Genomic DNA, 21,179 nt, shown 5'->3' with positions numbered 1-21,179 from the left:
TTGAAGGAGAAGAGGAGTTCTGGTCTTTGATGGTTTCACATCTTTTGCATTGGTTTTTTTCCCATCTTCATGGATTTACTTAGCTCTGATCTCAGGGAGCTGCTTGATGAGGTCACTTATCTGCCTATAGAGGCAATACTGGGTTTCCAGGGACTCCTTCAGGTTACTAGGTAGGCTTCCTGTGTCTTTTTTGTTTTCACTGGGAGGTTAGGCCCACCTCTTCCACTGACCTGGAGGCGCTGCTGGGTGGTCAAGAACACTGTCCCATTGCTACGTAGGCTTCCTGTGTTTTTTTTAAAAAAAAAAAAAAAACATGAAGCCTAGTCCCGCCTCTTTAATGGTGGGTTGACCTTTCCTCCACAGAACTGGATCATTCAGGGTTCAGCTCAGACTGAGGCACTGGCTGTGCAACCTGCTAGAGTTAGTGCTTCAGCCCTCTGGGGTTTGTGGGGGAGGGGAGGGAGGGACCCACCTGGCTGCACCATCTGTCTCCCCACTTTCAGCTCCCTCTCTCTCCGGGCAGGGGGAGGCAGCAATAACCAAAAGTTTTCTTTTTTTTAAGAACTTCTTAAAGTTATTGAACAAGAGATTTGATTTGAAGATGAAAGTCAGAGGAAAAATATTTGGACCTAGCTTAAAAATATCTCCTCACCATTTCTCCAACTAGTGCCTGGTCAAAAAAAGCTTTTTACAGTTGCTGGAAAAAATTCACACAAAAATACGCCAGTAACTCAATGATGATGTCATTGATGGACTTGGATTTTCAAGATCTCATTTTTAAAAAGTCAAACAGTATTAATTTATTTAAAATTTCTCATCTCTAAATTTTCTTAATTTCTAGTGTTTTTCTTTTTTTATTTAGACTTCATTTAGCATTTTTATTTTCTAATCATACTTTATTCTGTTCATTGTATCTGCTAGCCACTCTTACTAAAATGATATGATTGGCCAGATACAGTGACTCACGCCTAAAATCCCAGCACTTTGGGAGGCTGAGGCAGGCGGATCACGAGGTCAGAAGATTGAGACCATCCTGGCCAACATGGTGGAACCCCATCTCTACTAAAAATACAAAAATTAGCTGGGCGTGGTGGCATGTACCTGTAGTCCCAGCTACTTGGGAGGCTGAGGCAGGAGAATTGCTTGAACCTGGGAGCCAGAGGTTGCAGTGCACTGAGATTGCACCAACTGCACTCCAGCCTGGTGACAGAATGAGACTCCATCTCAAAAAAAAAAAAAAAAAAGATATGATTAATATTTATTGGCTGGGCACAGTGGCTGCCAGTCATGATGGTTCATGCCTGTAATTCCAGCACTTTGAGAGGCCGAGGCAGGTGGATCACCTGAGGTCAGGAGTTCAAGACCAGCCTGGCCAATATGGTGAAACCCCATCTCTACTAAAAAATACAAAAATTAGCTGGGCATGGTGGTGGGTGCCTGTAATCCCAGCTACTTAGGAAGCTGGGGCAGGAGAATTGCTTGAACCTGGGAGGTAGAGGTTACAGTGAGCCGAGATCAAGCCACTGCACTCCAGCCTGGGTGACAGAGTGAGACTTCATCTCAAATAAATAAATGAGATAATTAATGTTTATATTTGTAAACATTTTACACAGATGTAAAGCATTTGTTAAAGAAAGCAGTAGATGAAGGTGTCTGTTAAGAGTGGTACAGAAGAGGTCAGTCCTTCCTCAGTCTTGAGTGGAGACCTCAGTTTACCTAAAGCACCCTCTCATCGAGAGAGGCGCTGCCCAAAAGGTCCCTCGTGGCTGTGTAAGGTTAGGTGAGCAGAGCCCATGTCCTGGGAGAAGGGTGCAACAAAACTTTTTGTATTTTAGTGTCTTTTAAAACCTCCCTCAGATATACTTATGGGTTAGAAGGTTCAATATGGCCAGGTGCGGTGGTTCACACCTGTAATCCCAGCACTTTGGGAGGCCGAGGCAGGCGGATCACGAGGGCAAGAGATCGAGACAATGGTGAAACCCCATCTTTACTAAAAAATACAAAAATTAGCTGGGTGTGGTGGTGCATGCCTGTGGTCCAAGATACTCAGGAGGCTGAGGCAGGAGAATTGCCTGAACCCGGGAAGCAGAGGTTGCAGTGAGCCGAGATTGTGCCACTGCACTCCAGCCTGGCGCCTGGCAGCAGAGCAAGACTCTGTCTCAAAAAAAGAAAAAAGAAGGCTCAATATTATTAATGTTGATTCTTTCCAAATTGATACATAAAGTTAATGCAATTCTAGTTAAACTTTTCCCGCTGGTCCATTTTGCTGGACTTGAGAAGCCGATTCTAAACTTTACATGGAAATGTAAGGGTGAAGAATAGCCAAGTTAATCCTAAAGAACAACAAAGCTGAAAAACTTATACCAGTAGAGAGCAAGATCTAGACTGGTCGCAGTGGCTCACTCCTATTATCCCAGCACCTTGGGAGGCTGACAGGGGAAAGATCGCTTCAGTCCAGAGTTTGAAACCAGCCCGCGCAACATAGTGAGACCCTATCTCTACAAAAAAATTAAAATTAGCCAGGTGTGGTCATGCATACCTATAGTTCCAGGTGCTCGGGAAGCTGAGATGCAAGGGTCAATGAGCCTGGGAAATTTAGGCTGCAGCAAGCCCTGACTATGCCACTGTACTCCAGCCTGAGTGACAGTGAGACCCTTTCTCAAAAAAAAAAAAAAATCTATGCTAAAGCTTTAGTAATTAATGTGATGTGGTATTTGTGCAAGGATAGACAAATAGATCAATGACCATAATGGAGACTCCAGAAACACACCCACACATATATTGCTACCTGATTTATGACAAAGATAACATGCAATGCAGTGGGGGAAGGAACAGTCTTTTCCATAAGTGGTGCTGGGTTTAGTGGATATGCATATGGGGGAAAAATGAATCTTTATTCCTACCTCACACCATACACAAAAATCAATTCCAGATTCATCATAGATCTAATATATAAGACCAAAATAAAACATTAGGTAAATATCACAGGAGGATATCTTTATGATCTTGGAGGCAAAGACCATTTAACAATACACAAAAGCACAAATCATAGGAGAAAACTCATAAACTCGAGTCTATTAAAAATTTTCAAATTACATTGCTCAAAGTACATAATTAAGACAACAAAAAGGCGAGCCATAACACTCACTAGGTACTCCCACAGGCGAGTGGATAAACATACAAGGCACGTTCATGCGATGGAATACTACTCAGCAATAAAAACAAAGATCCGTTGATTCATGCAACAATGTGGATGGTTCTTCAATGTATTTTGCTAAACAAAGGTAGTCAGATCCAGAAGGCTACATATTGTATGAGTTCAGCCTGGAAAATGGGAAAACCACAGGGCTGAAAACAGATCTGTGGTTGTCAGTGGTTGGGGGAGAGGGAATTAGTTGACTATAAAGGAGCCTCACAAGGAAATTTTGGGAGTGGTGGAACTGCTCTCCAGGGTGCTATGGTACAGACAGAAGCCATGCCTTTCTGCATTTCGGGAAACCCATAGAATTGTACACCCAACGGTGAACTTTACTGGACAACATGGGATGGTGGAGAACCCAGGATGGAATGCAGATCATGGCAAATGAAACCAACTGTACGACAAATGCATGACAAAAGCTCCCTGAAAGGAGTGGAAGAAGAGGAAGTGACCAAGTAACTTTGGAAAATGGTGTGTGACCAGGTACGTAGTCTAAAGACCAAAAGAACAGATATAAACACTGTTTTCTTAATTTCTAGTGTTTTTCTTTTTTCTTTTTCTTTTTTTTATTTAGACCTCATTTAGCATCTTTATTTTCTAATCATATTTTATTTCGTGCATTGCATCTGTATTCTAGGGAGTGAATTTGATTCTCACAGGGTTATGGATTAGCAATTCTTACTGCCGGTATACTGGGAGTGAACAAATAGGTAAATAAATAACAACTAAGTTATAAGTAAGATCAAATAAGTTATAAAGAAGCAAGATGGAAGGCTAGATGTGGTACTGGATTAGTCAGAGACATAAATATGAATTAATGGGTATTTTACTACATGTGCAGATGGACAGATACAAAATAAATATTGATGTGTAGTATACACGAGTTAGTATACATACCTATATTTTCTAGCTCTGTCTGCCAAATAACTTTACAGTGGAGAAACTTGGAAATATTACCTTAGCCAAATGATTAAGGTTAACATCACCAGTAATAGGTCATGCTGATTGATGTCAGGTATCCCCTGCTGTGACGCAATAAGAACGGTGGTTCAGATCAGGTGCAGTGGTTCACACCTGTAACCTCGAGCTTCGGAGGCTGAGGCAGGAGGCTCACTTGAGGCCAGGCATTTGAAATCTGCCTGGGCAACATAGTGAGACCCCATCTCTAAAAAAAGTAAAAATAAGCTGGTGTGGTGTTATGTGCTTGTAGTCTTAGCTACTTAGGAGGCTAAAGTGGGAGGATCACTTGTGCCCGGAAGTCCAAGGCTGCAGTGAGCTGTGATCACTCCGCTGCATTTCAGCATGGCGATACGGCAAGACCCTGTCTCTAAAAAATGGGGTGGGAGCGGGCAGGTCACTTCTGTGGTATTTGCACAAATCCATTACTTCAGACCAATAATGAGAAAACATCTGACAGATCCAAGTTGAGAGATGATCTGCAAAACAGCTCACCTGGTCCGTGCCCTCCAAAAAGTCATGAAAAGCGAGACAGAAACTGTCACAGATGGGAGGAATGAAAGATACATGACGACTAAATGCAAGGCGGGGCCCTGGAGAGGATCCTGACTCAGATCAAAAACATTGGCTTAAAACTAGTGAAAACCAAGCAAAGTTTGTATTGCATTAATACAGTACAAGCACTAATTTTTATTTCTTGGTTTTGAAAAACATAATAGGTATAAAAATATCTATATAAAAATGTTATAGGTATACAGGTCCTGTGCCCCTTTCACCCAGCTTTCCCTGATGTGAATACAGGGTGAAAGGTATACAGTACTCGTCTTACTAAATCTTAAAAGCTGGACTTGAAAGAATCAATGATTTTGGTAATAAAACAGCATCCAAGAACAAAACTCAGTAACATTTAAATGAATACAACAAAATTAAACACCTAATCATACAAAATTTATAATGTTTAGCATCCAATAAAAAAATTATCGATCATGCAAAAGAGTAGGAAAACAAGACCCACAACCAGTACAAAAATCAGCTGACAGAAACAGACCCATGCTTATGCCTGTAATGCCAGCACTTTGGGAGGCTGAGGCAGGCAGATCCCTTGAGCCCAGGAATTCGAGACCAGTCTGCGCGAAGTGCCAAAAACCCCATCACTATAAAAAAAAAATTACAAAAATTAACCAAGTGTGGTGTTGTACCCCTGTAGTCATTAGCTACTCAGGAGACTGAGGTGGGAGGATCGCTTGAGCCCAGAAGGCAGAGATTGCAATGAGCCAAGATCGTGCCACTGCACTCCAGCCTGGGCAAAAGCACAAGATCAGATCTTAAAAAAAGAAAAGAAAAGAAATATTAAGAAAACCACATCAATGCACAGCATAATCAAACTGCTAAAAAGCAGTAATAAGAAGAAAAATCAGAGCCGGGCATGGTGGTTCATGCCTGGAATCCCAGTACTTTGGGAGGCAGAGGCAGGAAGTCGCTTGAGCCCAGGAGTCTGAGACCAGCCTTGGCAGCATAGCAAGACCCTGTCTCTACTAAAAATAAAAAAATTACCTGGGCATGGTGGTGCACATCTGCAGTCCCAGCTACCTGGGAGGCTGAGGCAAGAAGATTGCTTGAGCTCAGGAGAACAAAGGTGCAGTGAGCTACGATCATGCTACTGCACTCCAGCCTGGCTGACAGAACAATAACCTGTTTCAAAAATAAATAAATGAAAGAAGAAAAATCTTTCTCCAGAGGCGGGAGACGCATACATAGAGAGGAACAAAAATAAAAATGACACTAGGTCTCTTGTCAGAAACGAAGCAAGCCAGAAGATACTGGAGTGATATCATTAACTCTCTGAGAGAAAGAAAAAAGGCTCTTATTCTGCTATTCTATACCCAGCAAAAATACCTTTCCAATCTGAAGGAAAAATCTTTCTTTCCCAGACAAACAAAAGCTGAGTGAATGCATCAGCAGTAGACCAGAGCTACAAAAAATATAAAAGGAAGACCTTCTGAGAGAAGGAAAATTCCAGAAGGAAACCTGCATCTGCACAAAGGAATGAAGAACATTAGAAATCAGAAGTAGGTGAGTAAATATAAAAGGGTTTTTCCCCACATTTTAAATCCTTTTCAAAAAAAACAAATTCACAACTATGGTTGGAGATTTCAACACCCAATGATTGATAGAAGTAGGCCCTCTGAAAATCATTAAGAACGTAAGAGACGTAAAAAGTCTACCAATCAACTGGACCCAATTGACATTTTACAGAACATACCACCCCACACAGCAGAATACACGTGTGTTTTCAAAGTGTACTTGGAGTATTTGCGAAGATAGACTATATTCAGGGTTATAAAAACAACCTCAATGAATTTAAGAGGATTTAAAGCATACAGGAAATCTTATTTGAACACAACAAAATTAAATTATAAATCAATAATAGAAAGAGTCTTGAAAATACTCAGAGTCAAAGAAATCATAAGTAATTAGAAATTATTTTAAACTAAGTGAAAATAAAAACAACATATGAAAATTTGTGGTATTCAGTGAAAGCAGTGTATATAGAGAAATTAATAGCATTAAATACTTGCATTTTTTTAAAGAAAGGTTTTTAATGTTTGTTTAAGTGAAAAAAAGAAGTCCTTCACCCCTTGTTGGCAGTGGGGCACTGGGAGAAAATGTCTGTCAGCTGGTGGGTGATGGAACGCATTCTGACCTGGTGCTCCTGGGCTACCTACAGCCAGGCAAGTGGCTGCTGGAAGAAACGGAAGAGCGTATCACCACCCACAGTGGCTTGGACGCCATGGGTAGATGAAGCTACTAGACTCACCTGTGAACAGGGGAGCGGATGGCCTTTCATGGAAGGCTCTTCTTCCTTCATCCCATTGCCTACACGGAATTCCTAGTTCTGAGTCTAAACCAGGAGTCACCCTTCAGCACTAGAGTGGCTCTACCAGAAGGTGGCAGTGTTGGGTCAGCATCATTCAGTCAGTTCACAAACCCAACACGATTGAGCACCTACTGTGTGCAAGGCATTGGGTTAGGTTGAGACAGGTGGCAGGGTCGATACTATCACTTCATTTTACAAAGAGAGGAAACTCAAGTCCAAAGAAGGAAAGCAACTGGCCAAACGAAGGTCAGGACTCCAATTCTGAATTCAAATGCTGAACTACAGCCACTCTTGATTCCATCGAGTATTTAATTGTTTCCCAAGAAAATGTCTCAAAAAGTACACTCCTGCCTACCATGCAGGTGGGACTTGAGGCATTGCCATGAGTCCCATGGCCCTGCCAGCCAGCAGTTACTCAGAGAACAGGCCAAGGGCAGGGGAGAGAGGTTGGGGAGAGCAAAAGATGTGGCTTCTTCCACTGGGGACGAAGACACAAAGCTCATAATCTGAACTTCAAGTCCTTGCAGCAAATGAGAGGGTGAGGTACTGAGCAACAGTCACTGCAGTGGGTCCTGGGGCCCCCAAAATGATGCAGATGCTGCCGCTGCACTCCAGGAAGCTCAGCCTAGGCCCTTGCAGACGTCACTTCTGAAACAGACAGCGTGGGGAAATGTCTCAATCAAGTGCAAGCGAAGTGTGATGACCACAGCCAGGACAGGACAGTGAGGCTGGGAGGTGGGACGGACAAAGGGCTTGGAAGGAGAAACCAGGAGGAAGACAGAGAGGAGAGCAAAGCCGAGGCCAAATCAGGAAGGGAGGGGGATGTGGTGGGGTTCAGGGAGAAGCTGTGCAGGGGAATGGGAAATGAGGCAGGGCCGGAGGACTCCCCTCTCCTCCGGTGCCCCTCAAGCTGTCTCCTTCCCTTCCAGTGAATGCATATGTGAAGGAAGAGGGGGCAGCAGTGGGGTTTAACTTGGACCCTGAAACCCCTCAAAGACTCTAAGTGGTCTGTATGATCCTCACCAGGTAGAAAGAACCCTGAAATTGTCATTTCTGGGGCGTTGGGGCCCAGGGAGCATGGAGGATGAAATTCATCTAGGTGAATGCACTCCCTCTGTTATCCGGGGTGTGGGACGCATCTTTCCTGCTAATTGTTTATAAGAAAGGGACAGTCTCTGTGTTTGAGATGTTCAACCTTCCTGAAGTCTAAAAACAGACAGAGAGGCTCGAATGGGAGCTGTCTCCTAGTGACAGATGGGCTGGCAGGGACAGGCTAAGGATGTGTCCTGCCGGCAGCTGGAGGCGGATCGCTAATGGAACAAATAGGGAAGAAAGGCAGTAAAAATGTTAAATATCATTAAACAGCCACGGGATCATGTGGCCCGAACCTGGCTCAGACCCACCAAACCAGTCCTCCCCAGATTCCAGCCCAACAGGCACTGCCACTCTGGAGCAAACTTCCCAAAGAGCCATCTTCCCTAACTACGCCTCCTAGGTGGAGCTCAAAGGACTGCAGGCCTGGGGTTTTGAGGGCCACCTAGAAGCCTGGCCCTGTGTTGTGGGAGATTCGGGGTAGGGAGTAGAGTGAGCAGAGGCTCTGGAGTCAGATTGACTCTAAAAAGTTACTATGATACTTCTTATTTGACATCTACAAGATTTTCCCGTCTTGCAGCTCTTGAGTGTGTTTATACAATCTCAATATTTTAATAGTGCAACTTGCCTGAGCAAAAAAAGAGAAGCAAAAATCAATTGTCCCCTCACTTGTTCATCAACATGCATTACAGGAGAAACAAAACCTACCCCTATTATAGATAAGTATCTATCTACATTTGTACATTACCATTTTTCATAGCTTGTGATCAACTCTACAGTATCTTAAAACACATTAACCAATATTCAATTTCCTAGGTAACAACAAAAACAAGCTGTGTGACGTTGGGTAGGTCACAGAGCCTATTTCCCGATCTGTAAATGGGCAGTCATAACCTTGTTCACAGGGTCTTATGGGGATTGAATGAGATTATATTTGCAAACAGCTGGTACTGCCAGGACCCCAATAAACATTCGCTACCATGAGTCACCCACCCCGCTTCACCTGCCTTCCATCAGCACCACCAGCACTCCTGGCTCTGGTAGAGCTGCTCATTTTGAGCTCCAAGCAAAGCTGTTACCTGGGACAGCGTGTGTTCAGGGGTTCACCATGCCTGCCGGAGGACAGCAGAAATGTGTGTTCTGGCTCTTCAGATGCTGGGCTTGACCAGAGGCTCAGATGGCCAGCCAGGCTGATGTGGATGTTGCCTCCACGTGAAATCTCCAGGGGATTCAAAGGAGAGAAGGTCTGGCGGGGCGCAGTGGCTCATGCCTGTAATCCCAACACTTTGGGAGGCTGAGGCGAATGGATCACCTGAGGTCAGGTGTTCGAGGCCAGCCTGGCCAACACAATGAAACCCTATCTCTACTAAAAATACAAAAGTTAGCCAGGCACGGTGGTGCATACCTATAATCCCAGCTACTTGGGAGGCTGAGGCAGGAGAATCACTCGAACCCAGAGACGGAGGTTGCAGTGAGCCGAGATTGCACCACTGCACTCCAGCCTGGGAGTGAGACTCTGTCTCAAAACAAAAAAAGGAGAGCAGCTCTGGTGAGAAGCGGGTGAGAAGGGGGCTCGCAGGCTGCGCACCTACCTACCTTTCACCTTGTTCTGCAGTTGAGGCTAGAGAATCACAGAGACGCCAACACACTGGCTGTGTGTCTGAGTCCCACAGGGAGTTTTAAACAAAATTCAGATTCCTTAACTCCAGCATAGACTTTCCGAGTCAGCCCCTCTAAGTCATAAGACCCAAGAGTCTATGTGAACGAGCTTCCAGGGTTTTTCTGAGGACAATCCTTAGACTACACACACTAAATGACCTGATCAAACTCCAAGGGCCACTACATGGCAGAGACATGACACCAGATGCTGTCGGACTGACTCCCAGGCTGCCCTATCCTTGCCCAGATGGAGCCTGCCATGCAACAGGGGCTGTGGAGAGAAGTGGCACGGAGCACAGACCACACCCGGCCTCACTCCAGAGCAAACAACCAACCTGGAAACAGTGGTTTGGCACGGATCTCTCCAGGCCTCCTTTCCCTCCCTGCACCCCTGTCTCGGCAGCATGTCATATCACCCCACCCCAGGGCCCACCCACTTCTCATCTCTCCCTCTCTTGCACTCTCTCGTTGCTCACGGTCACTTCCCCAAGATGAACTGCCTCTCCTGCAAGGCTGTCCTTTAACTGCTTCCCATTTCTGCCAGATTTATTTAGGAAATGTTTCTATTGACCACTGCAGCCCTTTTGACAAAAACCACTTCTCCCAGAGCCCCATATAAAGCACTGCTGTGAAATGGATGGCTCTAGTGCATTCCGCCACTTCGCTTGTTTTATCGAATTACGACAGTAACAAGAAAAAGATTGCTATTGACATTAAAACAACTGGTGTAAGGGAAGGTGAGTCCTGTGAGTGGGGATGCCCCTCTGTGCTAAAGAGGCCTGGGTCGGGGCAGAAGCTGGTGCCTAGTACAGAGAGAATGGGGCCCCTACTGGCATGCCAGGAGAGAGGCTGAGCAGGGCAGGGAGAGGAGGGAGGGGAGAGGCAGCAGCAGATGCAAACGCTACAAGCCAGGGCCCTTCTGGAGACCACCTCCCTCCTCTCCCCACCTCCCTCTCCCCAGCCTTCAGTGGCGCTGACCGAAATTCACACAGTGCTTGACATGAGTGGAATTTTTGCAGATGTCAGTGAAGAGGCTGAGAGTTTTGTTTGGGTGAATATGAAGTGAAGCAGGAGATGCAGGCAGAGGGAATAGAAGGAAGATGTAGGAGCCCCTCTTCCTGGTGACCCTCACCCCCACCCCAAACAAAAGAACAGAAAGATAGGGGAGGCCGAGTAGTCTCAAGAGCCAGAGGAGGAGGGAAGGGATTTCACAGCCATTTCAACTCCATTTTTCATGTCGGGAAGGTCCCAGGCGCATTAGGGCTCCAGGTCTGGGCAGCAAGGTTGTTCTCTCAATTTTAATGCTGTTGCACTGAATAGCCTGAATGCTTGTGGCTCAGGCTGGGAACTTAAAGACAGTTTATATGTTTTCCCATGGAAAATACAAACAGCATTTCAAACAACCAACATAAAAAACCCTTTAAAACACAATCTGTACCTGTACTTTACAGGCAGTTAGTACAAAGCCAGAGACTGTAACTAACAGGATGAAGTCACCCACTCAAGGGCAGACCAGGCAGCGGGCGCTTAGAAAACTGCCTAGAACATTAGCTCCTCTGCTTCTCATGGGAGCAGGCTGGGTCCTGCTTTGAGTGGCCAGGCCCCACTGTGCCTCCGAGACCCTCCGGGTTCCGGCCTACTGTTTACAAGCAGCCTTCCTGTTTGTAAACCGCCAGAGGTTCTGAGATGGTGTCGGGGCTGCTTTGCAGCTGTTTGGGGACACCCAGTCCAGGACACGCTGGGAACCATGTTCCCTGTGAACTCTGCAGGCTGTAGATCTTTGCATCAAGACAACAGTTTCTCTTTTATCAACACATCTAAGCAACAATTGATCTATTTTGTCCCTCATTTTGAATCAACTGATATAAACAGAAATTGACTTGCACTGCAGCCTCCTCTCACCAAAATCCACCTCTTCCCCTGCCTACCCACTGCCCCATGCTCGGTGACTCTAAACAACCCAGTCTAAACCTAAGCAACTCAAAGTTCTTTTAATGTTTCAGCCCTTGACATTTTGGATTATTGGATTTTTGAAACCCCCAGCTTTCTGTTCTCCTCTCTCCTTTATCCTGGGGACTTTGCCCCAGTAACATCAGGCTGCCCTTGCCTGCTAAGGGCCCCAGCAGCCAGCCTGATTTATCGTTGGCATTTATTAAGCACCCAGACCTCTGGGCACCACACCTTATCTATACCTTCCCTTAGGCCCAAGAAGGGCAGAAAGGAAGGAAGGAAACTCGTGCTTGTTAAACATTTACTGTACATCAGTTGCTGTGTCAGCCAAATTCACATCTATTTATCCATTAATCCCTTACAAGAAACCAAGCAGTGAAGACCAGCAAGTCCATTGTATAGATAAGAAAACTGAGAAGCAGGGAGGTTAGAGAGCTTAACCAAATAACAGAAAAGGCAGGAATTTAATCCTAGGTCTGTCTGACCCTCAAGCCTGAGCTCCTTCCCTGGAATGTTTTCCAGGAAAACTGCATTGCAATGGAAAAAAATGCACATGGGGGTGTCATACTCCTGGGCCAGCAAACAAGTCCAGGCTCAGAGTCCAGGAACAAGCTCACTCCCGGAAGACTAAGGGGAAAAGTGAAAAATGCCCTGTGAATCCCTGCGTTTGCTAGGGTGGCCAGATGAGCTGATGATGTGTCACAGGAGTGGTGAGAACTTCTGCATCTCTCCCTCTAGGATGGCACCCTCTGGGCAGCAGTGCCGGTGGAGGAGACTTGGGGCTGTGGTCCACTGCACACTCAGCAGGAGATGCAGCCCAGCAGTGCTATGGCCCCTGATCAACACCATCCATCTGGGAAGTTCTCACATAAAACCCTCCATGGGAGGATGGAGAGAATGGATTGTATGATAACACAGGCCCAGCTGCCTATTGAAAAACCAAATGTGAGGCTGGGAGCTGTGGCTCACCCCTGTACTCCCCACACTTTGGGAGGCCAAGGAGGGCGGATTAGGAGGTCAGGAGTTCGAAACCAGACTGGCTAACATGGTAAAACTCTGTCTCCACTTAATACAAAAGTTAGCTGGGCATGGTGGCACATACCTGCAGTCCCAGCTACTCAGGGGGGCTGAGACAGGAGAATTGCTTGAACTGGTGGGTGGAGGTTGCAGTGAGCCGACATGGCACCGCAGAGCAAGACTCCGTCTCAAAAAAAAAAGAAAGAAAGAAAGAAAGAAAACCGCATGTGACATTGTGATGAGACCTTTACAGAGCAATGTTGACTTTAGAGAGAGGTTTCTAGTGTTGTGTCCCAGGGCTCTACCTTTTGTGATTGATTTGGGTTAAGGATATTCTAAAGCTCAAGCTTTTTATTTTGTGCAGTTTCCCCCATGAGGCATAAAGGTTTTTTTTCATGTTGCTACATACTCAGTATAATTAACATTTTAATGATTGCATAGTTCAGATTCTTGGAGTGGACAGTTGTATCCATCTGAAGCCTCCAGGGAGAACCTGGATATCTAAACTAAGAAAACGATTCAAAAAATGAAAAAAATAATAGATGAGGATGTCTATTACAAAAGTATTTATAGTAACAAACAAATAAATAAACCCCTGGAAACGATGTGAATGTCCAGCAATGAGGAGATGGTTTAGTAAATCAGAACTCAATGCAATTACACACCATTAAAATGATAATTACACAGACTACGTAGCAGCAAGAAAAAGCATTTATGCCTCATGGAAAAGAGCACGGAATAAAATTATATCTATGTATGTCTGTAATATCATAAAATAAAGCTTGCCTGGGGGAAAGATGGCAAACGAAAATAGAAAATGAAAATTTATATTAGGGTGGTTGGGTGCTTAGGAATTGCTTTCCTAAAGTTTTATTTTATTCCTGTCATACTATTTTAACAATAAATAAGCAAATTTTAAAAGTGCACTCCAGAGACAATCTGCTAAGCCAGCAAAAAAACTTTCTTTCCCAGTGGGTTGGAGGCAGGAGCTTTTGCTTCTCTCTTCTGCTTTGTTCTCTGCAGGGCAAGGGCTGAACCCAGGCAGAGCTAACTCCTGGCTCCCAGACCCAGTGAGGGGCTGATGTACGCCCTTCTCCTTTAAGGCCTGGCAGGAAACAGGAGCCCTTCTCCTTTAAGGCCTGGCAGGAAACAGGAGTCCTGTTAAGCTCAGAGCTCAATAAGAATGGAAGTTCAGTAGAAGATGGCCCCAGCTCATCTCACCATCTTTGAGTCTTAGAGCATCGATCTATGTCCATACTTTTCCATACGGTTTCCAAAATACGGAGCCAAAGATGGATAACTAAGATGCAGTGGGCATTTTTGTGGCTAATTCTACAGGATTCTAAGAGCCTTGTTGGCCCCCCTACTGCTTCTACTTTCTCGGTGTGCAGGCCTGAAAAAGCAGTGGTTTCCTGGCCTCCCTCCCTACCCAGGGTCCCTGGTGGCTCAGAGGCCTCTCTAAGGAGGAAGGGACTTAAGGGAACAAGTGGGACCACTGCCAACTGCCTGACCCTGCTGGGAGCCTTCCCTTTTCTGGGTGATTCTTCCTATTCCAGGAGGCCATTTGCCCAGAGAGAGAGCAGGAGCAGCTGGCCCAGCGAGTAGCTGCATGTGCAGAGAAGGAAACTGTCCTCCATCCACAACAGCCCTGCCAGCTGCTCCCCCTGGCGACCCTCCTGTAGGTGGGGTGGCTTGAGCCCTGGGGCAGTTCACGGAGTATGGGACAAGGGGGAGGCTCTGCATCAACAGGGGCCAGGGTGGCAGGTGCTCCAACCATCTCCAGAGAGAACTTCTCTCCCATCTCTGGGTTTTCTGCCACCTGAGAAGTGACGTCTTGGTCACTGCCCTTTGCCTGCCTTCCCCTAGATGCTGGGTGGGTCTTTCAGCAGATGCAAGGACATTCATCCTCTCTCTTCCTCCTCTCTGCTTCCGCTTTTTGGGAGAGTGGGTTGTTCCCACCAGAGCCCCATCCCCCATCTCACCCCTGGAGGCCTCCAGCGGCAGGGAGTTGGCTTTCTCTTAAAAGTGCCTCATCTCTTTGTTAGGGTATTTTCTCTCTAGGGCCAATAAAAAGGACCCCAGGTTCACTTCTCCCACCCACCTTAGTAGTACCTCCAGGGCCAAATCTAATTCCTCCTCTCTACCCACCAGCAAGTATGTAAGGAATGTGCATCTTCTCAAGTATTTCTGCAGGCGGAACACCCCAGTTTCTTTCTTTCTTTCCTTTTTTTTTTGAGACAGAGGAGTCTCTCGCTCCATTGCCAGTGGCGGGATCTCGGCTCACTGCAACCTCCCCTTCCCAGGTTCAAGTGATTCTCCTGCCTCAGCTTCCCAAGTTGCTGGCTTACAGGTGCCTGCCACTATGCCCAGCTAATTTTTTGTACTTTAAGTAGAGATGGGGTTTCACCACGTTGGCCAGTCTGGTCTTGAACTCCTGACCTTGTGATTCATCCACCTCAGCCTCCCAAAATCCTGGGATTACAGGCGTGAGCCACCACACCCAGCCAAGAACTCCCCAGTTTCTCAGCCACCTTCCCAGTGGTGTGTCTTGGAGAGACCTGCCCCTTCCCTCTAAGCCCCTGGTGTGAGGCTGGAGTTTACACATAAAGACTCCCCAGGTCATCCTGCCACTCAGAGGGCACAGCCACGCCCTCCCTCCTCGTGCCGTTTCTAGGAATGCTGCCTGAAATCCCCCTCACTTTCCTGGAGAATTTTAGCATTTCACCCCCATTCACTCATCCAGTCTTTATAAAAACCCTCTGAAGTAGGCAGCGCTGCCATCATTGGATCTATTTTTCAGATGGGGAAAGCTGAGGTTATACACAAAGTGCAATTCAACTCCAGGACTTTTGATGACAAGCCTGAAGAGCCTAGGAGACTCTGGAGGTTGCATCCAGGAGTCAAATCTGGTGCCTGGCACACAGAAGGGGCCTGTGGTCTTGTGAGGGGCTGGGGCCAGAGCTTAGAGGAGGGGAAATGTCCCCACCAGGTCTCTCTGTGGTTGGGCCTGTGCGGGCCCTGTCCTGCCCTTCTGCAGGTGAATATATCTCCGCATCCCAGCTGCCCGAGCTGTGAGGAGCAGAGGCCGCCAACAGCGGCAGGCAGGTGGTTGACCGCCTCCCCTAACTAGCCATCCAGGCTGCCGGGAAGCCCTCCAAAGCTGCAGGGCGTCTCCTCCCTGTGGAGGCAGCAGCAGGCCCGGGGCCTGCAGAGGGTCAAAAACCCTGGGAACACAGCCCCAGCCAGCTCGGCCAGCACCTCGTTAGGAGGCCCAAAGTGGGGAGGGGGCACTTCAGGAACAATATTGTTTATTTTTCTATTTTTAAACAAGTCTGAGGTCTCTGGGGCACAAATGAAGTTATCAGAAAAGACATGATGGAATAAAGCCCTAAGCCAGCAGGCAGAGCAGGGCCCTTGGGACCAGGACTCTTGAAAAGCTGAAATGGAGTTTGTTTATCTTGTGCTCTGGGAGTGCAGGACTGTGGCCGAGGGACTGGACGAGCATGGCACCAAGCCCGCCGGCCCCTTCCCCAGGCCCTCATCTGCCTGTCCCTTGGTGCCACTGGGGAATTCAGGCACGAGTAATCCCTTTTAAATGATCCCATCAGCGTGTCATTTGCACTAGAGGGAGGAGGCTCCGCCTCTGGAAAGAAGCCTGGACTCACTTCTCACCTCAGACACATGAACAATTTTCCCAGGAGGCAGAGCCTGGCAGAGTTCGTGCACCACAGGGCGCCCAGTTCCGGCTGGTCACTGGCTGGTCCTGCCACCTCGGGTAACTCCACCATCGGCGAAGCCTCCATTTACTCATCTGTCAAGTGGGGCTGATTATTCCCATCTTGACTCGCACGCACCCCTCGCAGGGAGAAGCACATGAGGGTCCTTAGGGAAGGGCTGAGCTGCAGAATCTTTACACAGCCCTGCAAAGGGAACTTGCCATGCCCAAGTTCAAGGTGAGGAAGCGGAGGCTCCGGGAGGTGGAGCGGCTTGGCCAGAGGCCTGCAGGCCCTCCATTTGCTGAATGGCCTCTCCAGCGCTGCATGGCAAGGACCATGAGCCCTGCTCTCGGAAGCTTTGAGAGAAGTCACAAATCATTGGCAGAACCAACTAGAGGCCTGGGTGGGTTTGGCTGGATGAGAAAATCTTCCCAGGAAGTGAGAAGTGTGGTGAGAAGCAAGGAGAGTTGGCCCTGCAGTCGCCAGTCCTGGCTTGAGTTCCGGGGCCTGGCCTCGTACAGGACAAGCTGGGTGACTCAGGCAGGTCGCTCAGGTCCCCTCTGCCCAATTTTTTCCTCCATGAACTGGAGACAGTAAGAAGCTGGATGCTGCTTCCCAGTAGGATGTGGCATGTGAGGAGCCAGGGGAACTGCCAAGCTCTGGACAAATGAAAGCAGAATTCCTCTTCATCCCCGCAAGACAGCATGAAAGAGGGGTGGAGCAAAGTGCACCCAGGTGAGCAGTGGGGAGTCCTACCCATCCATCGTCCCCTGCAAGAGGTATCACACATCGGCTGCAGGCTCCCAGGGCATCCTGGGGGAGGGGCTTCCATCCCCGCAGGCTCCCTTCACCCGGTGAGATGAGAGTCTCAGGTCGTCCATGCCTCGCCCCTTGGTCCAGGTAGAAAGTTGAGGCCCAGGAAGAGGAAGGAACTGGCCCCCAGCCACACAGCCAGCAGATGGGAAAGCTAAAGCTAGAGCCCCAGCTCTTCCCCACCTTCCCAGGCTTTCCTTGCTACCTTCCTCACCTGCGGGAGGTGCTACCACACCCATTTGGCAGATAAAGACACTGAGGCCCTGAGAAGGGTGGTTCGGAGCCGGAGACCTCAGGGTGGCAGCGGCGAGGCCCAGAGCCTGTCCCTCCACTGCTGCCTGCTCGACCCAGAACAGAGACTGCCTCCTACATCACTGAGCTTTTTCTGAAACAAACCACTTCTTAATTCTTTGGCTGAATGTCTAAATAAGGATTTTTGCCAATTCTGAGCCCTGCTAACTGATGAAGTTGTCAGAAAAAGATCTAATGATGCTTGAAAATGCAGGGTATGAGCCAGCTGCCAAGTTGCCCTCCCAGCTCCGACTGGCAGCAGGCGTCAGGACCCTCCCACCAGTGCTGGGGGGTGGTGGGGGTGAGCGCTGGAGAGCAAGGCTGCCGATTTCCATCAGCCCTGTGACGGTGGTGGCTGGGCTGCTTAACCCCTGTGGGCCTCTGCTGCCCAGCTGTAAATGAGGCGAGCAACTGCCTCCTCAGGCAGTTACCTTGAGGAGGAAGTGAGATGAGGCACGTGTGAATCCCACACTGAGCTGGGCACAGGCCAGATCTCAGGACTGCCTGGGGGCCGGGGTTGGTCAAGGGAGCAACCAGCTGGCTTGAGGTCAGCTGGATGCAGCACAGGGGCCATGCCTGCAGCCCTGGGTGAGCAAAGAGAGGAGGTCGCCAGCGTGGAGGGTGCGTGCAGAGCCAGTGTGCCCCTCTCCAATGGGATGAAAGCCTCCATGACCTCAGGCCCTGTGAGGTGGAGCCTCAGGGTGGGAGTCTGGGAGGCCGGGCTGGGCTCTTTGTTCTCTCTCTCCTTTCTCAACGGAAGATTTGTCCCAATGGGGAGTCTGGGCACTAAGGGTGGGGCCTGGCTTGGGGACTCAGGAATCAGACAACTCCCAGGCCTGCCACAGGAGCCTGAGAAACTGGGTGCTCGGAGCTGAAGGGGCCCTGCTATCAGGAGCTGGACCCAAGCCCAGGCCACCCCAACACCCAGGACACACACCCCGCAGGGCTTCCCAGATGTATATGAGAAAATGAATTCCCTCTCAGCCATCAGCCACCCAGGCCACCAGCTCCTTCCCATCCTCCTTGCTCCTCCTTCCTCCCCCTGCCACACACATATACATACATAGACATGTGCACACATGTGTACCCACACAGGCATACACACATGTCACCTTCATGGTGACCTTGACTTCTATCTTTCCCAGAAGATGAAGAGGGATGGAGAAGAGCAAACGGATGTCTTGGGGGAAGGGCAGAGTCTCTTTATAACAGGGACAGAGGCTCAAAGGATTGCCTCTGAAGGACTGAGAGGTTGGGGGAGCAGGGACAGCTCAGGCCAACACAGCCTGTGAGGGGCCAGGAGCCTTAGTGCACGCATGGTCACTCCCAGCATCACCCACCACTCTACCCATTTTACAGGTGAAGAATCCGAGACCAGGGAAGTGGTTTGCCAAGAACTTACCCACAGCAAGGGCACAGAGTGTGTGTGTGTGTGTGTGTGTGTGTGTGTGTGTGTGTGTGTGTGGGCACGATTGTGTCCTGGGTGTGTAGGAGGTGGGATTCAGCGCAGGAACAGTTGGGGAAGCTGGGAGGGAATGAACATTCAACCAGCCCTCTGTGTGACAGGAGCCTGTAGCTCAGGGAGGGTTGGCTAAATTGAGGGCGCGATGAGGAGAGAGAAGTTGGCAAGAGCAGAAATGCAAATGCCCTTCCTTCCTGTGGCCGCTCCTGGAGCTGGATGAAGGCGGGTTGGCAGGACAGTCTCTGGGCAATTGTGTGGCCTTGGGGAGGGATTTTAGCTTCTCAGAGCATCAGTTTCCTCATCTGTAAAATGGGGAGATACCACTGCATTTTACAGAGTTGCTGTGAGGATCAAACTAGGCAGAGGGTAAACCATAAAGCAGTGACTAGGGCAGAGAACACATGGGGCTGGAGAGTGGAATTGCCATACTCATCTGATCTGCTGTTTTCATCAACAAACCAGGAAGAATGAGAGTGAGAGGGGCTCAGGGCAGTGGCCTAAATACAGGAGGAGGATTATCACCAGTCCAGCTGTCCCTGCCTGGGTTGAGGATAATCAAAGACTCCCCTGTGGCTCCTCGCTCCTGCTCGATCCTCTGCCCTCTGGCTGCGCATGGCATGCCCCAAGGGCTGCTCTGAGCTTGTGGGAGTCTGGAGGTCAGGCAACTCCTCATTCACGGACCAAACCTCAGACATAGAGTTTCCTCTGGACACAGTAGAAAATCAGAACACTGAGTGTGGAACAGCCTATGCTGGGGAGGGAAACCTGGGTTGAAACCTTGGCTCAGCCTCTGACTGGCCCTGTTACATGTGTAGGTTGCATCCTGCCCATAAGCCTCAGTTTCTCCATCTATGAAGGCGTGCTTACCCTTGGGAAGTGTGCTGAGGTGGTGGCCATGACGCGGCTCTGACAAAATTGATCAAAAAATGCACCAGGAAGCTCCCTGGAGTCCACATCCTGCCTCCCTCCCAGCCCGACCTCCTCTCAGGTGGACAGGTAGGTCCTAACACCCTCCAGCTGTGCCATATCCAGGGGAAAGAGGCTCAAAAACCCAAAAGCCTTTGAGACCCCTCCAGTCCAGGTCTCTGCAAAAGGAAGCAGGACTGTCTTTTCTTTTCTTTTTTCTTTTAGACAGAATCTCACTCTGTCACCCAGGCTGGAGTGCAGTGGTGCCACCATGGCTCACTGCAGCCTCAACCTCCCAGGCTCAAGCCATCCTCCCACCTCAGCCTTCTGAGTAGCTGAGGCTACTGGCACATACCACCTTACCTGGCTAATTTTATTGTTTGTAGAGAAAGGATCTCACTATGCAACACAGTGAGATCAAGACGAAGCTGGTCTTGAACTCCTGGGCTCAAGCATTCCTCCCACTTTGGCCTCCCAAAGTACTGGGATCGCAGGCATGGGCCACTGCACCCAGCCAAGACTGTCATTTTTAATGGCAAAGTTTTCATTGGGCCAGAGAACCAAGCCTGTCTGGGGGCTGGGGGTCCAGCCAGGTGGAGTGCTGGGGGAGAGTCTACATGTGGGTGCTCCGAGGGTCTGGTCCTGGCCTGGCCGCAGGCAGCACTGGTGAGGTCCTTCCTGGATCCTTGTGGCGGGGGGAGTTGTGCCAAGACTTGCATGGCCGTCCAAGAAGCCACTCAGCTCCTAGGAGGTAGGAAGCAGATGCTGACTGGCATGACCAAGGCGTCTCCCACTGGCCTCTCTTGGAGGGACTGTGCCTACCGTTAGCCTGGGTGAGACCATCTGGGACCCAGTTTTGGGCACTTGGGTCAAGAATCTGAGCTCTGAGAAGCCCCGTGGCTAGTGAGTCTCCTGTTCTTTACCCAGAATTCCCTGGGAAGAGGCCCCATCAGCTCCCATGACCAAACTCAGTGCACAACGCACAGTAAACGTGTAGTAACTTCTTACGGGGCGACAGATGAGAACAAGGCATGAGAGCCTCTCCACAAAGACATCTCTTATTCATGGTCTCTTCCCTCTGGGGATGAAATCAAAGGGAAGAGGAGAGACATCTCCCAGGAGTCTCTGCACAGGGCCCTCTCAGGCGGTGAGGGAGGCTCTGGAGATGCCTGGCTGTTGGGCCTCCCAGCATGGGGACCGGAAGAAGGACAGCACAGTACCAGGCTCTGAGGACACCAG

At 48.7% G+C, this 21,179-nt stretch overlaps 1 protein-coding gene across 3 annotated transcripts in view; it reads right to left on the bottom strand.

The window, feature by feature from the left end:
- The window catches only part of CIB4 (calcium and integrin binding family member 4), a 64,522-nt gene that overhangs the window by 22,257 nt on the left and 21,086 nt on the right, over nt 1-21,179 (bottom strand). Inside the window, exon 4 of one of the 3 annotated variants that reach the window (XM_078349700.1) lies at nt 13,354-20,684. The exons of the other annotated variants lie outside the window; for them this stretch is intronic. Coding sequence (XP_078205826.1) covers nt 20,358-20,684 — 327 coding nt within the window. The 3' untranslated portion in view covers nt 13,354-20,357. Of the gene's footprint in view, nt 1-13,353; nt 20,685-21,179 lie in introns of those variants that run through there. 3 annotated transcript variants of the gene reach the window in all.

This window comes from Callithrix jacchus, chromosome 14, assembly GCF_049354715.1.
Source record: "Callithrix jacchus isolate 240 chromosome 14, calJac240_pri, whole genome shotgun sequence".
NCBI lineage: Eukaryota > Metazoa > Chordata > Mammalia > Primates > Cebidae > Callithrix > Callithrix jacchus.
This window is presented reverse-complemented; position numbering and strand designations above follow the sequence as displayed.